The sequence below is a fragment of the Malaclemys terrapin genome, chromosome 21, assembly GCF_027887155.1.
Source record: "Malaclemys terrapin pileata isolate rMalTer1 chromosome 21, rMalTer1.hap1, whole genome shotgun sequence".
Classification (NCBI taxonomy): Eukaryota; Metazoa; Chordata; order Testudines; family Emydidae; genus Malaclemys; species Malaclemys terrapin.
In genome coordinates, this window is record NC_071525.1 from 5851073 (window position 1) to 5875449 (window position 24377).

The following is a 24377-nucleotide window of genomic DNA, read 5'->3' on the forward strand; positions in this document are numbered from 1 at the left end:
GGGTTTAAATACAGACTTCCTGGGAGTCAGGCACTTAAATCCTTTGGAGGCTCTGGGCCTTAGCCCCTCATCTGTCTAATGGGATACTGGTCTTCTCCGCTTCACAGGGGTGTTGTGAGGAGAAATACATTAAAGATTGTGAAGCGCTTGGAGATCTACCGATGCAGAGCACTCTATAGGAAATGGTTGTTATTATTTGATTATTAATTCTGGGTTTGATTCTCAGCTGCCCTATGGCAAGATACTGTAATTTACAACCACTTTACACTTAGGGTGACCAGATGTCCCGATTTTTTTGGGTCTTTTTCTTAGATAGGCTCCTATTACCCCCCCCAACCCCATCCTGATTTTTCACATTTGCTGTCTGGTCGCCCTATTTACACTACGTGCTATGAGGAAGGTTAGTCCAGTGGTTAGGGCACTTGCCTAGGAATTTAGAGGCCTAGGTTCAATTTCCTGCTTTGGCACAGCCTCGACTTGAGTGAGATGCTCTGTGCCTTAGTTTTCCCCATCTGTGTAATGGGCATAGTTGCCCTGTGGAAGTTGTGAGAATAGACAAGTTACAGATTGTGAGGTACCAGCTATCACAGTGGTAGGGGCCAGATAAGTACCACCAGTTGAAAAATCTGCTTCGGGGAGGGATTTTGGTTTTGACTTTTTAGATTTTATTCATTTGTTTTTTTGTTTGTTTGCATTTGGGATGATTTGTTTCGAGATCATTGTTATGTTTGTTGGGGGGGGGGGTGGATAGAAGGGGATGTCAGAGTATTGTGAGCGTCGTTCTTACAATGGAATGGCATTTCCAAAGAGGACTCCCAAAGTTTGGATTTTGTTCAAAAGAAATTTTACAAGGACTACACAAGAGGCAAGGCAAATGGAGAATCAGGTGCAAGAAACATACCCTACATCAGGGGCTGGAATTCCAGTCTAGACCAGACTGTCTGTTACATCCCGGCCCTTCTGACGCTGCGTCTGTCCCTTCCCCGGACACGTGCCCATGCATTCCCTGATGCAGTGAGATTTCCATAATCTTTCCTCCAGTCTTTCACACCGATGGCATTTCAAATGTAGTAATTAGTGGAGCTGGTCAGAAAACGTTAATCAAAACAGTTTTCTGCTGGGAAAAAGCTGTTTCTCAGTCAAACCAACCTTTTTGCAAAATTGTGTCAGTTTCGATGAAATATTGTTTTGAAAAGAATTGGGGGAAAAGCTCAAAAACGTCAAAATGGAATCTGTCGTTTTGAAACAACTTTTTTGTTTCAAAATTGGCTCGTTTTTGTATAAAAAGAAAATTTGTTTTTAAAAAGATTAAAATTGAAATGAAATGTTTCCAGTTTATCAAAACAAAAAGTTTTGATGGACCCACATTTTTGGGCAATTTTTTTTTCGAAATTTTGATTTTTCCTCTCAATTCAGGATAAAAAAAAAAATCTTGAAATTTTTGTGGGACAGGAAATCTGTTTTCCCACCAGCTCTAGTAATTTGCAACATCAAAGAGAGCAGCCTGCTCTCCCGTCCCGAACACGGCTAGCCTTGCGGGCTATGTAAGAATTGAGCAGTGGAAGTGGATGGAGGGAAAGGTGTAGAAATACCAAAAAGGGGTCAACCAGAGCCTGATGTCTGTAAGAAATCCCATTTCAGGATTTATTTTACCTTCCATTTGGTCATTTGCGAAAGTAAATCTCTGGAGCAAAGTCTAAGGGCATGGGTAGTGCCAGATAGTTGATGCTTTCTCTGTCAACATCCATGTAGCTAATCCACATCTCTGAGAGGCACAAGTTCGAATCCTTCCATCGACCCAGCCACGTGGACATTGGGTCGACCGAACTATGCTGCTCAGGGCGCAACATTTTTCACAGCCCGGAATGACTTACCTGGATCAACGTAAGGTTTAGATCTAGACCAGGCCTAATTCTGTTCGCAAAGAAGCGATTCACTTAGCCCCAGTGAAACCTTCAAAGCCCAGGAGGTTGTTTGTTCCTGAATCTCTCAGCCAAAGCTTTGCTGATCCTCTCCTTTGCTGCATTGAGAATATCAGCTACTGTCCTCCTTTTTTCCCCTAGGCAAGCTGTGGCATGAAGGAGTGCCGTTAAAGCAGCAGGAATGGAGACTTTCCCACAGAAAACACTGGGTGCCTGACGAAAGATGGCCTTCTTGTAAAGACACTTCACTGGGATTCCGGAGTTGCGGGCTCAGTTCCCTGCTCTGCTACGGCCTCCAGTATAACCTCAGGCACGTCCCTTAGGCTGTGGACGTGTCCCTTATTGTATGTCCGTGCTATGTGGTCCCGATCCCGATTATAGAAGGAGGATTAATTGCACAGTAGGCAGCTTGTTCTGGTGGACACCAACCCGCCTCCTGGGTTTTATTCTAAGTACAGATGGGGAAGAGAGTTCTGATCTGCTAAGAACCGACCGGATCTTTCACCCAGAACTTACAGCAATCCCTGAAATAGCCTTGAAATAAGAAAACCACCTTTAGGGACCTCAGGGTGAAAACTTGGCTCCACTGAAGTAAATGGGAACTTTGCCACTGACTTCAACGAGGCCCAGATTTCACCCTTTTGTCTTCTTACTTGGCAGGACACTGCCGTGCTTATCAGTTGCTTTGGGAATTAGGCACCAGACTGGGACTCCTGGGTTCTGTTCAGGGCTCTAACAACTCGTTTACCGGCTGTGGGTGAGTCACTCTGCCACCCTGTGCCTCAGTTTCCCCATTTAAAGATGAGAGTTGGTTCCTATCCATTAGCGTTGCTAAAGCCTGGAGGACAACATGGATGCTGTTACAGAAGCGTCCCTGCTGGGAATAACCACTAGCATGGCCAGCGCTTTGGATTCTAACTGGGCACAAGAACCAGCTCCCGTTTCTCTAATCATTATTTTGCATTTCTTGCGCTTGCCCTGGGACGATTCCAAAAGCTAAGATATACAACCCCCTGGGAGATAGGGAAGGGTTAGCCCCCTCTTACAATGGGGGGACAATGGAAGTGCAGAGAGGGGAAGGGACTCACCCCAAGTCCTGGCCCACTGCTCTAGCCATCAGCACAGATTCCCTGCTGCAGCCAGAGGTAGAACCCAGGAGTCCTGGGGCCCAGTCTGTTCTTCCAACCACTAAGAACACCCGCTCGCCTCGACTCAGAACGCCAGAGGCCCTTGTTCTAACCACTAGCCCTCACTCTCTTACCAGCGCTGGAAAAAGAACCCAGGAATCCTGACTTCCACGTCTCCTGCTCTACTCACCAGGCTACACTCCCCTTCTTCTCAAACTGCGTTTGCAGTCCAGCTTTTGATCACCATATTCCTTGCGTTATGGCAAAAGGTGCCAATGGCCTTGTACGATATCAGTCCCGGGTGGACAAGCAGCCAGGGTGAAACTCTCCGTAGATGGAGTTAACGGGGCCATTCAGTGACTGTCCCCAGAGAGGCGTGATGGTGGCTTGCATGGGTTAAAGCGCTCTCCGCTGAATGAGATCTGCATTCGATTCCCTGCTCTGCACCTGACTCTCTGTGCAGCCTGTGGCCTGAGTCGCTGGATGTGACCCCCTCCCTGTACATGCTTTAAATAAACTATCTGCACTAAGCAAACGCCTGTCTCCAAGTCGCTGATTTCAGCTCTAAACGGGAGCTGGACCTGCCAGGCGGTGGATTCTGCTATTGTTCAGCAAAGGGGCGATACTCATTCAGGGTGTGTCTCCGCTGCAATGATGGGATGTGATTGCAGCACGTGTGGACGTACCCGACCTAGCTTTGATCTAGCTAGCTCGGGCACTGGAGCAGTGAAGCCACGGCCGCAGGGGCTGCAGCACGGGCTAGTTGCTCCGGCAGAAACCCAGCCAGGACCCTGGGTACTGTGGTGTATTGCAAATTACAAGCTCTCCCTTTACGTTTGTAAGGGGCTTCCTGGTCCTGCTTGCAGGCTGGGTGGCTCTGTAGGGAAGCGAGCGACCTGGGTCTAGCTGCAGTCAGTCTGCAGTCATCCAGCCTGCAGTGGGGTGAGTTGTGCCTCTGTGTGTTTAAGCAGCAGCCTCCTTGGTCTATGGGGATTTTGTGTGTGTTAAAGTTTTGGATTCTAGGAATTAAAGCAGTATTACGTTGCAGCCTTCCAGAGCTTTGCATTGGCTTCCGTGGGGTCAGGATTTCCAGAAAGAGTATGTTATGTGTGTTTCTAACTTCTCAGTTTATGCCGTGAACAGAACAGGGATGAAATTTCCGCCCCAAACTTCCCCCCAGCTCTGCCAGAGACCCAACAAGTGGGAGGAATGTGCGGAGGGAGCTCGCTAGCTAAGTTAGCATCTCTCTGCCCCTGACATCTTGACGCGAGCATAATAGCCAGGCTGAAGGACTGATTTCATGGAGATTAACCTCTTGCGTTGCGCTCGGGCTGCCTTGGTGCCTGGCTCTGGTTTGCAAGTGGATGAAAGGCGGATTACAGATATATTAGCCTATCTGTCTTTTTATTCATGGGGGTTTATCATACGGACGAGAGTGTCTGATGGCAGCCAAAACAGAGGAAGAGGAGGGTCTTTCCAAGCCCATCTGACCCCAAACATAAGAGGCGACGCAGGGTTGTTGTTGTTTTTAAAGGAGGGGAATTTTGCATTTGATGGGCAATGCGTGCCGAGACAGGCCCCGAGGCCTGGAGTCCTGCATCTAGCCACAGAGTGGATACAGCGAGGCTAGCTTCCTCCACATCCACACTGCCCTGCAAATCAGTGGTGCAATTCACGTGACCAGAAGTCCTGATTTTATAGGGACAGTCCCAATATTCGGGGCTTTGTCTTATATAGGTGCCTAAGATCCCATCCCGATTTTTTCACACTTGCTGTCTGGTCACCCTAGGTTGCAATTCTGCACTTATTCAGAGTTGCATAGGCCGGAGAGCCAGGGGGCCATGGCCCAACCGCTTGTAAGCATCAGCCTTGTACTAAACCAGTGAGTGTCACTCCAGCTGCCAATCGCGATGCCACTGAAATTCGGCCTGGCCGCCCCTCTGTGCAGGCGGAGGGGCCATTGGGCTCCATGGTGTTGCGATCTGGTGCATGGCAAAGCGTAGGGAAGTCTGCTGAGAACTCAACTCCCGGCAGCACCATCTGAGGATAAGAGAATCATAGAATATCAGGGTTGGACAGGACCTCAGGAGGTCATCTAGTCCAACTCCCTGCTCAAGGCAGGACCAATCCCCAACTATTTTTTTTGTCTCAGATCCCTAAATGACCCCCGCAAGGATTGAACTCACAACCCTGGGTTTAGCAGGCCAATGCTCAAACCACTGAGCTATTGCCCCCCACAAGAGAGGGGAACCTCCCCGACTGAGGGAGACCCGGCGTCTCTGGAAGGCGAGGGCGAATGGGACCGGTATGGGGTCCCAGCTGGCACGGGAGGGGAGGGACTTGAATTTGCCCCTTCTCCCCCCTCCCGCCCCCCGAAATATCTGAACTGATGCCACTGCCTGGAATGATCCCCCCTCTAGAGATAAGAAGGGAGTTTAGTTTCGTTTAGGTGCCGTTCTGCAGCCCTTGCTAGCAGCAGTGATCGCAGGCCTTCAGAGAGCCCAGAGCGACATCCCTTTCCGAGCACTTCCAGGAGAGAGCTGCAGAGGGGGACTGGTGCAGGAACGGAGCCTGGCTGAAGCCGCTCCTCCACTGGGATTTTAGCCGTCGGCTCATTCCAGTCACCCCTTTAAAAATGACCTGGAGAAAAAGGACCATCTCTCTCCTAACACACACAGACACACACACATACCCCAAGCTTGCCTGGTGCCTTAGAAAAGTCCAGTGTTAGCAAAACCCAGGGCCCATAGCTGATAAGTTGCAAGTGGAACGGTGTCCCTCTGCTGAGGCGGGGATCGCGAGATGGGACAGGCAAGACCTAGATTTTCAGCTCCAATCGGCTGGGGAGGTGTTTACGCAGAGCCGGTGGCTTTCTCCCCACAGCCTGGCTGGAGCTTCCCAGAGGACGGGGGGTGGGGGGCTGGAATGGGGTGGTGTGGGCGGACATGGGGCCGCGCCAGCTCTCTGCGCCGCTTGTCACGAACCGAGCCTTGAAAAGGTTAACGTGGGGCCCGAGCGAGAGAGAAAGTGCGAGCGAAAACGCTGAACAGGGGCCGTTTTAATTACATTCCATTAAACCTCCCTTTCGGGTCTGCGTTTCTCGACCATGTGCTGCACATTCTCATGGTAATTATGGGACATCTGTATAGAGGTTCCTTTCTCATCAAAGATGGCTCTCATCAAAGACGCTCCTGGGAAACCCTTCACCTTTGACCCCCGGGGTCACCGCCGAAACAGTGGCTCTATAGTTCGCGCTACTGTAAAGCCGTAGTATCCTTTTTCCTTCTCCAACCTGACCCGGTCTTGGGACTTTAATGCAACCCATGTTTGGGCGGGGGGGAAGCTTGTCGTTTATGTCGGCTTGCGGAGGGCGAGGGGGGGAGGACGTGCGGAGAAAAGGGGACCTTTCTTTTGCCACCCCCAGCATCAACAGTTTCCTTTTAATGCCCCCCCAGTCCTCCTTCGTGCTCCCCCGCCACTCGAAGCGTGGGTATGGGCGAGTTAATATGTCTCTTAACTCGCCAGTGACCCAGCGCAGGTTGACGGGGAAGGCAGATCAAAGTGCAAAGACAAGCGGTTTTAATTAGATTGACTGGAGCTGTGGGTTTCCTCCTTCACACTGGGGAAGGGGAGAGCACGTGAATCCACCCTCTCACCGCCCCCCTCTCTGCAGCGTTGAAATCAGCTCCATCCTAGGAACTCACATCCACCACACGACACCCTGCATGTTTTCAGAACGACCCTTCATGGGATGAATCCGCAACGGGGGCAGCGGGGAGGTTCGGGGGGGGGAGATCTGGGATCAGTAACACCTTTGATGGGGAAGGGCTGGGGCGTGATTGGGGCGGCCTGGCCCGAGTGCTCTAAATATCATGAGTCAGCCGCCCCTCCCCCACCCCACCAAAATCACACTGGGTTCTTTGCTTTTCGATTTCAGAGCTTCTAGGGGGTCACATTCCCCAGCTTTTCTCTGCAGCTGCATGGGCGAGAAATAGCCTTGGGGGGTGGGGAGTTAACCGAAAGCCGACATTTCCCCATAATCACAAGACTCCAGGAGTTGGGGATTCAAACGTCAAATATGGAGAGTCTTGCAATGACATCGTGAGAGTTGGTAGCACTGAGAAAGGCCTCGCGGGGAAGGTTCCTCACCTGCCACTCTCAGGGGTAGCGAACTATCCATCCTGTCTTTTCTCGGTCTGCCCATCCCTTTGATCTCTGTCCATCTATCCTCTCTTACCAATCTGTCTCTCTCTCTTGCATCTCTACAGTGTCCATCCTCTAGAATCTAGGTGCTCGTACCCATCTGGGATTGGCCCAAAGAGCCACCCAAAGTAGGCACTAACTATTTCCAATTTGCTACAACTGCTTCCTGCATGTCAGTAGCCATGAATGGCTCTTCCTACGGCCAGGAGAAGGAGAGTCACCTAGTGGATAAAGCACTGACCTGGCATTCAGGAGACCTGGGTTCTTGGCCTGGCTCTGCCGCTGAAGGACTGTGAGCGTGTCATGTCTCTCTTGTGCCTCAGTTTCCCCATATATAAAATGAGGATAATGGTACTGCCTTCCCTTTTAAAGCATTCTGTGAGAGCTGGTTGGGTTCATATCCTGACCGTCAGGCGCTTGTCTATAATAATATAAATAACGAGACTTGGAAGGATCCGCTTTTTATCGGTAGACATTGATTTCACTGCACACACACAAACCAACAACCAAAAATATTTCCTTCAATAATAATCGAAATATACAGATAGATAAAGTAAGAAAAACGCTGCTTGAGAATTTATTAGTGTCAAAATCCAGTGATTCAGACTTTTGAATTAGGCTGGTTACAAATGGACTCACAAATGAATAGTAAAACCAGGTACAATCTGTTGATTTCAGGATATTTACTTTATATATTTTGACATGCGACGTTGATCGTTTGTTTAACGGGGTATAAAGCTTTTAACTTTTTCATTCTCCGCGTCTACTGTCATGAAATCATTGTCTGACACCCCCTCGCCTCCCCCCCGCTCCCGGCATTTTCCACAACGGTGAAAATTGAAATGGGTAAAAATGGAAAAATAGGCCCACCACCCAAATTTCACACCAGGGTGACGTTGAAATGGCTGCGAATCGGGAAAAAATATAGATCTGAAAGACACCGATAGCATCTGTCGAAATTATAAAAATATCAAAATTGAATTCTGCCAAGCCTATGTATGACCCAAGGCCCCCTCTTTCTGTTCATGTCCCCCTTGATGCCCCAATGCGCCCCGCCTCCTCTCACATTCACTCCCAGGCCGCCTCCTGCCCCCCCAGCACAGTCATGCTTTCGTAGGACAGTGGGAATACTCCATTTCCAGAGCTGCCAATAACACCCAAAGGGTGGCAAGCCCTAATGGACAGCAGGATGGAGCAGCAGGCTGGTGGCTTGACCCTATTGTGACACGTGTCGAGGTAAGGGCAGCCAGGTCCCTAGAGGAGCTGAGGTGGGGAAGCTCCTGCCACCCGGCTGGGGGCAGAGACAATATTAATAGGTGGTCCAGGAGAACAAGGCCCATGGAAGTCAATTTACCAACCAACTGAGGTGGGGGCCAGGGGCAGGGAACAACCCATGGGAGCAGTTCTGCGTCTCCAGAAAGCCCCAGGAGCAGATCTCTTTTTGCACTGCAGCCTCGGCCCCGACCATGCGTAGGGCCAAGGGACCGGCCGTGGGGATAGACCTAGGCACGACCTACTCCTGCGTGGGGGTCTGCCAGCACGGCAAGGTGGAGATCATCGCCAACGACCAAGGCAACCGGACCACGCCCAGTTACGTGGCTTTCACAGACACGGAGCGTCTGGTGGGGGACCCAGCCAAGAACCAGGCGGCCCTCAACCCCCAGAATACCGTCTTCGATGCCAAGCGGCTGATCGGCCGGATGGTTGAGGACCCCATGGTTCAGCTGGACACGAGGCACTGGCCCTTTCAGGTGGTGAGCGATACCGGGAAGCTCAAGGTGCAGGTGTCCTTCAAGGGGAAGGAGAAGGCCTTCTACCCTGAGGAGATCTCCGCCATAGTGCTCGCCAAGATGAAGCAGACGGCTGAGGCCTACCTAGGCTGCCCCATCACCCAGGCCGTCATCACGGTGCCAGCCTATTTCAACGACTCCCAGCGCCGGGCCACCATAGATGCTGGGACGATCGCTGGCCTCCACGTCCTGAAGATCCTCAATGAGCCCACGGCAGCGGCCATTGCCTACGGCCTGGAGGCCAGCCGCAAAGGGGAAGGGAAGCGCAACATCCTCATCTTCGACCTGGGCGGCGGCACCTTCGACGTGTCCATCCTCGGGGTGGACGACGGCATCTTCGAGGTGAAGGCCACGGCGGGGGACACCCACCTGGGCGGGGAGGATTTCGACAACCGGCTGGTGGATCACTTGGTGCGGGAGTTCAGGAGGAAACACAAGGAGGACCTCAGCCAGGACAAGAAGGCCATGCAGAGGCTAAGGGCGGCTTGTGAGAGGGCCAAGCGCACGCTCTCTTCCGGCACCGCTGCCGCCATCTCCGTTGACTCCCTGTACAAAGGGGTGGATTTCCACACCACCGTCACCCGGGCTCGCTTCGAGGACCTGTGCTCCGACCTCTTCCAGGCCACCTTAAAGCCCTTAGGGAAGGCGCTGCGGGACGCCAACATGAACAAGGATCAGATCCATGACATCGTGCTGGTGGGAGGCTCAACCCGCATCCCCAAAGTCCAGACGCTGCTGCAGGAGTTCTTCAGTGGGCGGGAACTGAGCAAGAAGATCAACCCAGACGAGGCCGTGGCCTACGGGGCGGCTGTGCAGGCGGCCATCTTGACAGGCAACAGGTCCCAGGATCTGCAAAACGTGCTCCTTCTGGACGTGACCCCGCTGTCTCTGGGGATTGACACGGTAGGAGGGGTGATGGCCACCGTGGTCAAACGCAATTCTCCGGTCCCGACCCAGGAAACCATGGAATTCACCACGGCGGAAGATGACCAAGAGACAGTTGTGTTCGAGGTCTACGAAGGGGAGAGATCCATGAGCAAAAACAACCACCTGTTGGGCACCTTCATCCTAAGCGGCCTTCCCCCGGCGCTGCGCGGAGAGCCCGTCATCCAGGTCAGCTTCTCCATCGACACCAACAACATCCTGACCGTGTCGGCGCGGGACACGGATACTGGCAACACAAGCCAGCTCACCATCACCGACACCAGGGGCCGGCTGAACAGAGAGGAGGTGGAGCAGATGGTGCGGGAGGCCGAGGAGCACAGGGCACAAGACGAGGCACAGCAGGAGAAGATCGCAGCCATGAACTCTTTGGAGTCGTGTGCTCTCCACCTGAAGAGGGCTGCGGAGGGAGGCCAGGCCCTTGATGTTCGGGCCAAGAAGAGGGTGTTGGAGCTGTGTGAGGAGGCCAGCTCCTGGCTGGAGGGCAACCAGCTGGCGGAGAAGAAGGCGTACGAGGAGCGGCAGAGAGAGCTGGAGGAGGCGTGGGACTCGGTCTTCTCCGACCTCAGCCAGGGTCTGGGGGTGGAAGGGGAGGCCAGGGGCGAAGAAGATGGGGAGAAGGCTGCTGTTGCCCAGCATGGTGAGGAAGTGGGTTGAATATGGACCGCACTGCGCTGTGCCTCAAGGACGCATTAAAAAAAAAAACTAGGGACCTGAAGCGTTTTGCCTCCTTCGTGCGTCTATTTAGCAAAGCAACAGATGGCTGCACAGAGCTTTCTGCTCCCAGGCCCCCCTGCCCAGTTCCTAAATCAATGACTGGCACCCTGAACCATTTCGCCTTCCCCCTGCACTCCCAGTAGGTCAGTATCATCCCCCCCATTTTACAGATGGGGAAAACTGAGGCACAGGGAGATGTGACTGGCCCAAGTTCACCCAGCAGTGAGTGGCAGAGACAGGAACAGAACCAAGGCGTCCTGACTCCCAGTCCCCTGCTCTAATCACTAAACCCCACTCCCTCAAAGAACTAGGAAATTCGGACTCCCAGTCCCTAAACCATCAGACCATTTACCTCCTCTTCCCCCTTCGATGCAGCTTCTTTGACCCAGACTCTCCACGGCAATGTGTAACATGCAGCACTTCTGGCTGTTAACAGGCCTGGCAGGTGTCAGAGCTGAGATAAGGAGACAGGAAATCAAACCTCCCGCTGCAAGGCCTGGGCTGTTTGCCCTAGGTGGGGGCAGTCAGTTGGGAAGGAAAGCCTCCTGACTGGGATGCGGGCAGTCAGGCCTAGTGGTTAGAGCAGGATTCAGCGGTCAGGAACAACGTCCAAGGTCAGAGCCGGAGTCAGGACCCAAGTAGGGCTGGAGCAAGGCTGGGAATGAGTCTGGGAATGAGGCAGACACAGGTGCGATCATAAGCATTGAGCAGCCAGCGACCTGCTAACAACAGCCCTGTTGGGTCCCTTCAACCAATCAGGAGGGTTGGCCACTCAGGAGGTTTTGCTGTAGCCCATCTGGGCTCATTTGTCTGCCCAAAGACTGAACTAGCTAGTCTCAGGTTCAGCTGCAGGCCCTCGTCCTTGAAGGGCTACTTCTAGGGTCCTCTCTCCAGACTGCTCAGCCCACACCCTTGATCCTCTCTCCCCAAAGAGCCCCTCCCAGCTCGCTTTTTTTTGCTAAATTGGGCTGAGGATTGTCTGTCTCACCGAATAAGCAAAAGCCACTTAAACCCGCTGGCGGGGGGAGGGGTTTGCAGGATGATGACCGATAACAGAGATGTATTTTATCCAGGAAAAAAACATGACCGAAATGGACATTTCTGCACCCAAATCCCCGGAAAAGAAGTTTGGATGAAATTTTTGTCCTGCTCTTTCCTTTTCTTTCAGTCTGATGATTGTTTAATATCTGTGTCATGGTAGCGCCTCCACACCCCAGTCCCAGGACCATGATCCCGTTGGGCCAGGAGCTGTATAAACACGGAAGAAAGAGCTGCTCCCTGCCCCGAAGAACAAACACTCTTAGGCTGGGTCTACACTACCGCTTCCCCTGGCCCAGTTCTGCCGGGCAGGCCTGCAATCCTTGACTGACTTTGCTCTGCCGGTAGAAGCTGCCGGTGTAGACGCAGTTAGACCAGCAACGCCGCACTTCGGCCAGCCTAGCTGGGTTCCTTCGGGTGTGGTGGATCAAACTCAACCTGGGCAAAAGCTGCCTTGTCGGGGATGGGCGGCATCCACACTCGAAGTGCTTTGCTGGTCTCGCGTGCCGGTCAAGCACTCCTCGGGCGGATGCAGCCTGAAATGAAGAGAACTGGGAATGGGTGAAGGGGACGGATGATCGGATCACTTGAGGATCACCTATTCTGTTCATTCCCTCTGGGGCACTTGCCACTGGCCACTGTCGGAAGACAGGATACTGGGCTAGAAGGACCTTTGGTCTGACCCAGTAGGGCCATTCTTATGTTCTTATGATAGGCGGTAGGCCGAGACAGACAGCTGGGACAGTGCAGGAAAATGAGGAGAAACATAAACGGCCTGGAGATTTTTCTAGGAAGGAGGGTGATACAAATCTTCCTTCTTCCTTCTCTCTATCCCCAGCTCTGCCCCCTCTGTCCCCACCACCTGGCTGTCCCCCCCTACCCACAGCCGTTCACCAGGACCCTCCTTTCTCTGGGCTGGAGAAGCAGAGAGATCAGGGGAACGCCCTGCTGCATCGGGGCCTTTTTGCACACGACAGGCTCCCTTTTCTTGCTGCTGTCAGCTGCCGCCCGGTGCCCGCAGCAAGATAAAGCCTGCACAATAGGGACCTGCACTCGCAGGCCTGTGGGCCATTTCTGAGGGAGCCCAGTCACGTTAAAACCCAGTCACGTTAAATCCCCATTCTGCCTCCGTCAAAATCCCCCAGGATGGAGCCTGAGGCTCTCCTGTCCTAAACTGTCACGCAGTGCCGTTTAAATGGCTGCTGTGTTCCGCCCCAGAGGTGGCTGCCTTTCCACTGGGAGTTGTGATCCTTCCCTTTCTCTGGGCGACATTCACCCTTGTACAAAAAGGCTGAGGCCCCTTCGGCCCGTGGGGGAGGGGGGCGTTTCGCTCAAGCGGCCCGTGGAAAAGAGGGAGGCAGGATCGGGCCCCTCCTGGTGGGCTAGCGAAATCTCTGCCGAGGCAGCCGCAAATGGGCTGAAGTCTCAGCGCCACTTTCCGCTAAGTGGCCAATGATTATTCATCCTGTCACTCCCCGCGCGGCCATAAACTTTAATCACAATGAAGTCATTTGATTTCCATGCACTGTACTCCCGCACTGATCCGACGGGAATTAATGGCCACTTACGGGAATGGAAGGGGTTTGGAAGTTAGCGTTGCAGGGTTCCCCCCCCCCTCCCCCAGAAGATGGATGGCGTTTGGAGAGCTCACCAGGAGACAGTTGGACCCATCACAGGGCTAAAATCTCCTCTTCTGGCTTCATATTCCTTCTGTCACCTTGAGGTGCCTGCGGCAGCGGCCTGCCTGATTTCAAAGCACTTTGTCTTGTACGAAGACTTGGCAGAATTAGATTTTTTTTGTTATCGTGCCAACGGATCACGTAGACGTTTATTTTAAGCCTTTTTCTCGATTTTGATCCATTTGCGTGGTCATAGTCATGCAGCACTTTTAAGCGTTCACCTCCCCCCCCCAACTTTGTATTGATTAAAGTTTCACCGCTGCGGGACATTCTGGACGGTAATTATTTAACGGCAGCCTCCCATACGTTTTCAAGCAGCAGTTTTCTTACTTTGCCGATTGGTAAAGTTCCAGGTGATATTTTTTCCTGGGGGGTGGGGGTGTTGTGCCTGCGGTGAAATTGACATTCACCGACACCTATCGATACATATCAAATCCTTCCAAGCCTGGGGAAGCAGGTCGACCTGGCCTTTCAATTTATCCCTGGGGATACTGAGGCTGCAAGCTCCTGGGGGGGGGGGGGGCAGACCCCTTTGTTTTGTTTTGTCTTTGTACAACACCCTGGCCCCTTGAGGTCCTGGTTGGTCCATGCCTGGGACTCCTAGATGCTACCCGTGACAATCAGTTATGAATTGTCCGAGGGCACACAGGAAGCCAGTGGTAGAGCCAGGAATAGCCCCCAAGAAGTTTCAATGTCTCCAGGCAATTTTTAAAATAGCCCCCAATGTTCAGTCCCAGCTTGAGGGCGCTTGCTGTGTCTTAGGTGGCCCCCCACCCCATAGTATCTGAGCCCTGCCCACAGTCGCCTCACAGCGCCCCTGCGAGGCAGGGCAGAGCTGGTATCTCTGTTTTATGGGGCAGGACCACAGAGCAGCTATGGGACCCACCCAACGAGTGTATGGAAGAGCACAGAAGTGAACCCAGGTCTCCTGAGTCCCAACCATTGGGAGTGGCGCCCATGGGTGCTGGAGGTGCCCAGGGGTGCCCATGGTAAATAACCCCAGAGCTCCCTGCGAATCTACCTCCCGCCTCTGCTCCCAGACTGATGCTGACGATTTCAGCAGAGCCTTTGGTGCTCAGTACGACGGTGCACCGGTATGGTGACCCCGGGCTCTGGCCGAGGGTGTCGAACTAGCAGGAGAAGAGGGGATTTAATCGGGGGAAATGTAAAGAAAAGGGACAGGGCTTTCCTGTCCCGCGGGGCCTTTGACAGAGGCCAGCCCCTCGGAGCGGGAAGGGAAGGGCTGAAGCACTGAAGCATGCTGTTGACTCAACAGGGAATTAAGCTTATTATGAATCCAAAAGGGAATCGGAGCTGCTGGATGGGAGGGGGCGTCAAGGAACCCGGATTTTCCTTTTCTAACTCAGTAGTTCTTCCCCATCGGCTCCATTCGTCTGGCTTTCCCAGAACTCATTCATATTTGCGTTCAAATCAGAAGCCTGGAAATAATGGCCCTGAAATCCCAGAGGGGTAGCTGGGGAGACATCCCAACCTCTCTGCCCTGTCAAGCACAGGCCGGTTTAAATTCACTGGTTTCCCCAGTTTTACATTTTCATCCTCCGCAGAACAAATGTTGCCATCAGAGAATTTCCCGCGAAAGGGAAACTCCGGTTCCCACTCAGCTCTGCTCCGGAGTCACTGAAGGGCATTCGAAGCTGCAAAAGCAAGGAAGAGTCCTTGTGGCACCGGAGAGACGAACAGATTTATTTGGGCATAAGCTTTCCTGGGCTAAAACCCACTTCGTCAGATGCATGGATGAAAAATACAGTCAGCAGTATAGATATTACAGCACATGAAAAGATGGGAGCTGCCTTACCAAGTGTGTGTGTGGGGGGGTGTCAGTGTTAACGAGGCCAATTCAATTAAGGTGGAAGTGGCCTGTTCTCAACAGTTGACAAGAAGGGGTGAGTATCAGCAGAGGGAAAATTACTTTTTGTAGTGACCCAGCCACTCCCAGTCTTTATTCGGGCCCAATTTGATGGTGTCCAGTTTGCAAATGAATTCCAGTTCTGCAGTTTCTCGTTGGAGTCTGTTTTTGAAGTTTTTTTGTTGAAGAATGGCCACTTTTAAGTCTGTTATTGAGTGTCCAGGGAGACTGAAGCGCGTTGTGTTTCCCTTTCAGTCCTTCCTTGCCTGTCTTGCGCCATCCCTCCTCTGCTTTACCTTCCCCTTCGTCTCTCTCTGATTCTCTTCCTCTTTATTTCCCCCTTCACCATCTATCTATCCTGTTTCTCTCTCTCCCTCTCTCTCTCTCTCTCGTCCTTTTCTGTATTCATCCGAAGTTCAGCCTTATTGTAGTTTATGTGGTAAAATGCTGGCGTATGATTGTTCCCTTTGTACCTCAGTCTCCCCCACTGAAGAATCCCGGAGTCTCATTCTCCCCTCTCGAACAGCTTGGCATTGAACTCTTATTATTCTCCCTGTCAATTAGATTTTACCAAGTCTTCATATTTTCAGGAGGCGTTCTCGCTGCTTGAATGGAAATACCTACTATACAATTATGCCAGACAGAATGGCATTTTAAAGAACTCCGCCAATGGCGCAGCCGATCACAAAAAAAAAAAAAAAAAAAAAAAATTTGCTGCTAATTTGTAGTCTTCGCATTAGCTCTTCAAGTGTTTTTTTATGCCAGCGATAATTTATAGCTGCAAGACAACAGCTAGTCATATGTGAATAAATAATGCCAAGTTTCTGCACCACGGATAATGAACAAGCTCACCTTTGCTGGGGAGTTCAGGAAAGACGATCTTCCTGTGTTCTGCTCCCGCCCTCCAGATGCTGCCCCCCTCCCCAGATTCTGGCCTCCAGCCGTTCTACGCACTAAGGTCCCTTCTGAAGTTTCTTCCAAGGACCCAAGTTGCAGAATCAGGAAATAGACTAGGGTTTGATTCTCTCAGACAGCGCGGTCTGGTAGGTAGCATGCGCCGCAGAGAATCAGGAGACCTGGGTTCTTTTCCCAGCCCCGTGGAATGAAGCGGGAATTTGCTGTGTTATTTGTAGGAAACCGATGCGTGTCTCAATTTCCCGCTGTATTGTAAAAAAAAAAACAAAAAAACCAACCACCACCAGTTTAAGTCTCCTGCCAAAATATCCCAGGAGCCATGCGGCATGGGAGGGCCTGGGCGGAATGAAGAGGGTCATTAAACCAGTGGCTGAAACCAACCCTGAATCAACAGAGCAGAGAGACACCCAACGACTGAAGCACCCACACATGACAGTAGAAAACCCCAGGAAGACAGACGAGGAAGGGGAGTGAGAGAGCCAGAGCGGGGATCCAACGCAGCTTGCCTGGTTCATCACGGCACTGGCTTGTGGTTTAACTTCTGCCTCTGGGTGCTAAGCTAAGAATGGTCAGATTGGAAAGTAACAAACAGCTCCCTGGTTTTGCAAAGGCTCCTGGGTCACTTTAAATATCCCTGAGCGCATGGGGTCCAGGGTGGGAGGCAGGGTGGTCTTGAGGCCCAGATGTTTGGCTTGGGTGGCTGGAGTTGAGGGTTTGATTCCCGGCTTTGCATGTGACCATTCCCACTGGGGGAGCGGCTGGATGTGCAGCCTAGCAGTGCAGATGCACCTAAACAAGCCCAGCCATGCACCGTGGCACGTAGACCCAGACGTATATGTCGCCACCGTCACACACGAATGAACGGCTCTGTCTTCAGAGCAGGGTGAGCTAATGGGTAGAGCACTGGACTTAGGCTCACGACAGCTGGATTCTACTCTCCACTCTGCTGCTGGGTGGGTGTGAGCAAGTCACTGCCCCTCGCTGCCTCGGTTTCCCCAAGCTACGGAGCCTGACCTCCTTTGTAAAGTGCGCTGAGATCTGCTGATGAAAAGAGCTAGTGATTGGCATCACAACACACCCATGTAGTCCTACACAAATGCAGTCACGCGTAGAGACACAAGTGCGCACATGCGTGTGTAGACACACAAGCGTGTGCGCACAATCACAGTGAGGCCGTCAAACATGCTAATACACCGCTGTGCACTTCAGGACAGCCTGGCTCTGATGAAGACGCCGAGGGGTTCTGGATGACCCACATACTGGTTTTAACCAGGCTCGCTCAGTCACTGATGGCTGCCGTCTGTCTGTGGGGGAAGAAGCAGGAGGGTCTCCCGATGTCTCTGCCCCCTCGGCCTCTCTCTCTCTCTTGGATCCAGCACAAAGTGAAGGTCAAGGCGAGGTCATCGATCCATCGATCACCAGGACTCGCTGCCGCAGACTCTTAAGGGAACATGACAGCCCAGGGCTGGCCGTTAACACCTTCCCTGCCGAGGCGTGGCCGAGATGCAGCTGTTGCTCCTCATGGCACCAGCCAGGGTTAGGGACACCCCACCTCGGTGCCTGCGTCCCTTCCCCTTGCTGTGCGGGTAAACGCTCCTTGGTGGGCATCTGGGCTCCATGGTTATGGGGTGAGGGAGGGGCTGGATGGGACCCAAACGGACGAGTGGGTGGGAACCACAGCCGCTGGTGGGACCGCGCCCCACGGCTGCTCCGGGTAAGCTGTGTCACTGAGGAGGATGAAGTAGTCGGGCGCTGAAGGAAGACAAGAGTCCATCACGGGAGTGGCCCGGCCCACCTGACCCTAACGACCAACCCATCTGGATGCTCCAGAAGAGGGGAACGTGCCCCACACGTCCTTCTTGAGAGAGGCCGGATACTCTGGTGGCTCCAATACTCACTTGGCCCTCAAGAGACCCAGGTCTGGGCTCAGCCACAGGCTCTCTGAGTGACCTCGGCCAAATCACACCCTCGCTCTGTGCCTCAGTTTCCCCAGGTGTAAAACAGAGCTGGTCACCCTTTGTGTACACAGCCTGTAAACGCTTCAGGGAGGCGACTGTCTGTTCCTCCGTGTCTGCACGGCACAATGGGCCCCTGCCTGTAACAATAATGTACTTAAATTGCAATCTCTTTGGGGCAGAGAGCTGCCTTTTTGTTCTGGGTTTGAACAGCACCTAGTGCAGGCTGGTGTGTGAAAGGGGCTCCAAGGTGCTACCATAATACAAATAATAAATGATCATAATAATTTCTTCCTGACCCTCCTCTCCCAGAGCCCCCAGCTCCTGCCCTGAAGCCTGAGGATGGGTCAACCTCCCCTCGGTATTTGTTTGCCTGACCTCACAGGTTACGAAGGGCTGTAATAATTTCCAGCCCTGATGTAAAATCCAGCGGCAGTGCAGCATGTGTGTGTATGTTAGATATTCCTTCTACCTCCCCCTGCGCATTAAAGCCAGCCTTGTCCTGACTCACCCCCTTGGGAGAGGAGAGGACCCATCTGTTTGTCTAGACGCTGACTGGACCGACGCCCTTAGCACAGTGGTATCTGATGGGGGCCCGGACGTAGCCCCTGGGAGCAGGAGCTGTTTGCTGGGGGCAGGGCAGATGAGGGTTACAACAACTCCGCGCAGGCCAGCTGGAAGGAGCTGTGTCAGAAGGGGATGGTTTATAGGGCGTGATGAAAGCTTCCGAGGGAGAAAACCAGGGACCCACTCTCCTCCCTGAGGCTTGACAAGGTCAAAGCGAGGTCGGAGCAAAATTCATCCCCCTCCCTGGGCTGGGGGGAATGGGCCTGTTGCTTTAAGGGGAGTTTGCAAAGGAAGCAGGTTTGAGTCCCTGCCTCGTTTCATTGCATCCAGGCTGATGCAACATCCCCCTGCCCGTGAGCTTTCACGGGGGGAGTGTGGGGCACGGCCTTGCGATACAGTGGCACTGCAGCCTGATGGGATCGTGCTGGTTTTGCAGCGTGGCGTGACAGCGCTGCAAAACGTCATACTGCAAAGGCTGCTGACTTAGTGACACCTGCCACGTACAGGCCACTCCCGAGGAAACCTCTTGTGACATGATCGGTGGTGGCAGCAGGGTGTGTGTGTGTGTGTGTATATATATAATCTGTAGCGCTCCTGCAAATTCTGATCCCCTCAGGGCAGTTTAGCAGCATATTAACAGCGTTGCCCACAGCTTCCCCACAGAGAGGTGGCAGGGGTGGGCCAGAAGGGCCCCCCGGGAAACCCAAGCAGCTCAACCATCCAGCCCCATAGCGATTCCACGTAGGGAACCTTTAGGGATTAAATAGGATTTCCTTGCGGGAAGGCCTGGGGTGAGCCGGGAGCCCAGCTGGGAGCCCGCCACGGCAGGGGCCGGATGCTCCCCTATCCTGTTTCTGTTCAGTTTGGGTCTTTGAAACCATTTAAAGAGGCCCCTTAGGGACGGTGAAAGGAGCCTTCGTGTATCTCACAATGCACCGTATGGGGCTGTGCAGCCCTCAGAATAGGGGCAGGTGATTTTCACCTGAGCCCAGGTACCAGCAACCCATTTCAGGCCTGCTATTTAATGAACCACAGGAGCTAAACGCTCCTCGGCGTCCCATCTTTCCAGGCGGCATCTTCTAGTGCAGATGGTTCATGAGAAGTCAGACACCCACGTTATACAGACTCCGCTCCCACGCTGCATTTCTACCCCCACCTAGCTCTCACCTAGTGCTTTGCATGAGTCGATCTCAAAGCACTTTGCCAAAGAGGTCAGTAATTATTATTTCCATTGTACATATGGGGAAACTGAGGCACCGGGTCAGGAAGTGACTTGCCCAAGGTCACCTGCCAGCAGAGAAGGGTGTAGGACCCAGGTCTCATGAGTCCAGGTCTGAGCTCTGCCCACTAGATCACACTGCTCTGAAGACGAACCAGTCATTCTACAAACTAGAAAAATATAGCTTTGCAGGAAAGGTTCACAAGCAGGTGGCTGCATCTCAGTGCCGGGGGAATGATCTCTGTATAAACAGCAGTCACATCCCACCCCAGAGGTGGCTGCATTTTAGCCTCAGGGGCATAGGTGCTGGAAGTAGGGGTGCTGCCGCACCCCCTAGTTTGAAGTGGTTTCCATCATATACAGGGTTTACAGTTTGGTTCAATGGCTCTCAGCCCCTCCACTATAAAAATTGTTCCAGCGCCCTTGCTCAGGGGCGCAATCCCCGTGTAAACATCTGCCACATCCCACCCCAGAGGTGGCTGCATTTGGCTGATCCTATATCCCAAGGGTCTCTTTGGGATACAAAGCCCTATGGAAATGTGAGAGGATTTCCAGAATCATGATATTTCTGACCCCTCTTCTGCGCAGTACAAACATCTGCTCCCCTGTTTAAAAAACAAACAACCCCCCAAAACGATTCATCGGCACTCAAGTGCATCTACTTCTGGCCTGGAGCATGGCCCGCTCGTTAAACTCCATCCAACCTAGCTGAAGACTAATTGTCAAGCAGTCCACTCCTCCCTTGGGATGTAAATGGAAAGCTAGTTTGCAGAGATCTCGGGAGAAGTGGGGAGGAAGAATCAAATTCCTAATCAAGGAAGAAATAAAGTCAACAAATCAAAGGAAGTGTTTCAAGGGGAGCCGAGGTTCCTCTAGTGTGAACAGCACAGCTGAATGCATCTAGGGCGATAGGAAGCAGCTGTGGGGTGGCAAAGCCACAGGGTTGCTCCTCGGACTCACAGCACGTGTCTTTGCTTTGCTACTGGAATAGGACCGAGGAGGCATTTCACGAGGGACAAGGCCCAACACGGACAATGGTTTTGGGGGGAGGGAATGATGGTCTTTCCGGCTGAGCACTGGAATGGGAGTTGGGATGCCTGGGGTCTAGGCCCAGCTCCGGGTGGGAACAGGGTTAGACCAGTAGCCGGGAAGTTAGGAATCTTGGCTGCTAGAGGGAATGTGGGGCTAGTGGTTACAGCCAGGAGGGCTGGGAGACGAGACCCCTGGGTGCTGCTCTGGACTTGGTGAGGGAGCGTGGTTTAGTGACTGGACTTGGACTCCGGGGGTATGTTTACACTGCATGCTAAGCCCAGGCTCGGACTCAGGTTTGAGCCCAAACCCTGTCTCGGTCCACACACAAATCAGTCTGACTTGGTTCAGCAACCACTGAGGACTTGGGTCCTAGCACCCTACTAGGGGGGTGGGTTAGAGCCCTAGTTGCACGGTGGCTCGGGTCCAAGCCCTGTCAGTTTGCAGTGTGGATGCAGCTCAAGCCAAAGACCCGTGTCAGAAGGTCTGCAGAGTGCAATATGGATGCGTTAGCACAGCTGGGAGACAAAGGTCCAGCAATTGTAACCCAGGTTTACAATGCAGTGTAGACATTCCCATAGCGTCTAGGGAAAGCAGTCTACTGATCAAAGAAGGGTCTGGGTTCTAATCGCAGCCCTACCACAGATTTCCGTGACTCGGTTTTCCCATCCATAAAATGGGAACAGGAACATGGCCCTATCCCATTGCGGGGTGGTGGGGGGGGGTGATGAATCCATGCAATTACATGAGCTGGAATTGGACAGGACACCCAACCCTGACTCAGGCAAAAAAATGCCCTGGGATCTTTAGCGACCTACAAGCAGCCAGCGGCTTGTGTTTATGTCTCTGTCAGCAGCACAGCCCCATAATTTCATTCTAGAAGGAAGCGTGCCCCACCCCCCCACACTGAACCACCATGACCACTCCCCACAGCCACCAAGGGGTTGCAAAACGCTGGTGGATTGCAACATATGGCTCCATCCTCTCCCGCTCTCTTTTTTTCACTCCCCCTCCCCACCACCACACAACCAGCCAACCATGCGTCACCGTGAGTGCGTCTTCGCTCTGCATCAGCCGTTCTCATGGAAATGATCGCAGGGCCACAACCTCGGGGTGAGGAATTGTGTGCCTGAAAGAGAAACGTAGCAGATGGACTTTGAAGGGGGAACGGTTCCATTTAGCCCTGCATATGTTCAGCAATTAGTCCCAATTGCAGGGGAAATTCAAAAACCCCACAAATTATGTTACAAAGAGGCAGCCACCTCTCTTTGCTTTTCTTTCTCTCTTTCCACAAAGTTATTTCTGTCTTTCGAGCTTTGGAGCTGTGCAAAAGTTTCTTCAGCTCCAGGCTTTCTCTTTCGCCGTCGCCAGGTGCTTTTACAACAGGGAAGGATTTAAGCCTTCTAGCTTCTGCGGCGAGGTGGTGGCGGGTGAGTAAATGTTGTTATCCCCATTTTACAGTTAGGCAAACTGAGGCACCGAGACTTGGCCAAGATCAGTGGCAAGGGTGAGGAAGAGAACCCAGGCGTCCTGAGGACTGGCACTTAGATGTTGTTAGAATTATTAGAATTCCTGAGTCCATGATTCCATCTCCTGTGCTAACCCATCAAATCACACCCCCCTCCCAGCTGCAGGAACAAAACCCAGGGATCTCTGACTCCCACCCTATCCTCTGCTCTAGCCACTGGAGAAGACTTTGATCCTAGAGTTGGAAATGGAACCCAGGAGTCCTGACTCACAATCCCCTGCTCTAACCAGTAGAGCACACTCCCCTCCCAGGGCTAGGAACAGAACCCAGGAATCTTGGCTCTCAGTCCTCTGTTCTAACCCACTAGATCCCCAAAGCTGGAAACAGAACCCGGGTGTCCTGACTCCCAATCCTTTCTTCTAACTAGAAAGGTGGTGTTAGTCTTGGTTTTAACCAAGCCTATTAGTCTTGGTTTTAACCAAGCCCAGTTTAACGAGTTGCTTTCCAGTTTGGTAGGTGGCATTTGGCAAACGCTTCTCCGCTAGAGACGATCTTATGCCAGAAATGGTTGGACAACAAAGTTAATGGAGAGATGGGAGAGGTCACCGTCTCTCTGCACAGCCCCCCTGCCTTAATGTAGGACATGACATGGTGTAATTTATAAACTGCATTATGGAGTCACTAATCTGCTAATGGAGAAGAGCCTCCCCCAGCTAATCCTTCACTCACACATTAAGAGCGCTAATACCATAGCAGGTCATAAATATGAGACCCTCCCATCCCATCGCTCTCTGCTTTCCTTAGAAAGCTGGACCCGAAACAGAGCTGGTTGCAAATTTTCCATCAAAACATCCCCCCGCCTCATTGGAAAACACCATTTTGAGAAAACCCAATGTTTTGTGGGAGAGGGGCGAAATCATATCGATTTTGACAACAATTCCAGGAGGAAAACAAAAGTTTTGAAAACATCCCATTTCAATGTTCTCGGAAGGGGGAGCGCGGATTTTTCATTTCCAACTGGCTTCATAGATACGAGGATCAACATCAAAAGGGAATATTGGGAATGGATCAAAAGAGCAATGTTTTGATTGAAAAATTTCAAATTTTTGGCTTGTCGCCTCAACTTCGGACCAAAAAAACCCTTCGAAATCTCAATATTTTTGGTGGGGTGAAAGAGCCATTTTCCAGCCAGCTCTAAGCCAAACCTAAATAGGACCCAATCCTGTGTTGCCTCTTTATGAAAATGCAGCCCAGAAGATTCAGTCCAGGGGGAGCTGTGGATTCTGAACAGCAAACAGACTCCAGTGTAAAATTAGAGCAGCCACGGGGCTGCTCTAACTTGCATCAGCCTCCCTTTGGCTACATAAGGGCCCAGAACAACCCCACACAGTGTTGCCCCTTGCACCCAGCAACTCCCCCCACACTGGTATACCCCCCAATGCTAGGGCTATAAAGTGGGGTAGCATCACGCCACTTATGTCAGCCCAACACTGCTCTTGCACCAGGGGAATTCTCCCGAGGCCCCTTGCAACTCATTTATAACCTTTAGGTAGCACAGGAACAGGGGCCAGAAATGGTCCCATGATGGGATGCCCTTAAAGTGCCAGGATCTTTGACTCAATTTGGATCAGCACCTCTCTGCCCCCCCTTCCACCCCCGTGTTCTTGGATCTACCAGAACGAGAGGAGAATCCTGCAGGACAAGCCTTTCTTCTGAGATTTTCCCCTTCTGGGTCCCAGCAGCTGCAAGGTTGAAAAAATTAGGGTAGGGGAAAAAAATTCCCAAGTGACTTCAAACTTTTTCAAACCTCAGGAAAAGATTTGGGGGCTGGGTGAAGATTTGCTGGCTGGTTCTTTACGTATTTGGCTGCTTTGACCTGGTCGAATGTTATTTTCAGTGTTATGGTAGCCTGCAGAGGCTGAATTGAGATCAACGCTGC

The 24377-nt window shown here is 52.3% G+C and overlaps 1 protein-coding gene across 1 annotated transcript; it reads left to right on the forward strand.

Annotated features, from left to right (window-relative positions):
• Positions 1–8718: 8718 nt before the first annotated feature.
• LOC128826820 (heat shock 70 kDa protein 1A-like) lies at positions 8719–10641 on the forward strand. The gene has a single exon (XM_054010314.1). The coding sequence runs from the start codon at positions 8719–8721 to the stop codon at positions 10639–10641; it is 1923 nt and encodes a 640-aa protein (XP_053866289.1).
• The last annotated feature ends 13736 nt before the right edge of the window (positions 10642–24377 follow it).

What these genes read in the sequence shown, in the direction of transcription:
- LOC128826820 (XM_054010314.1), top strand. Translation starts at nt 8,719, where the DNA reads ATGCGTAGGGCCAAGGGACCGGCCGTGGGGATAGACCTAGGCACGACC.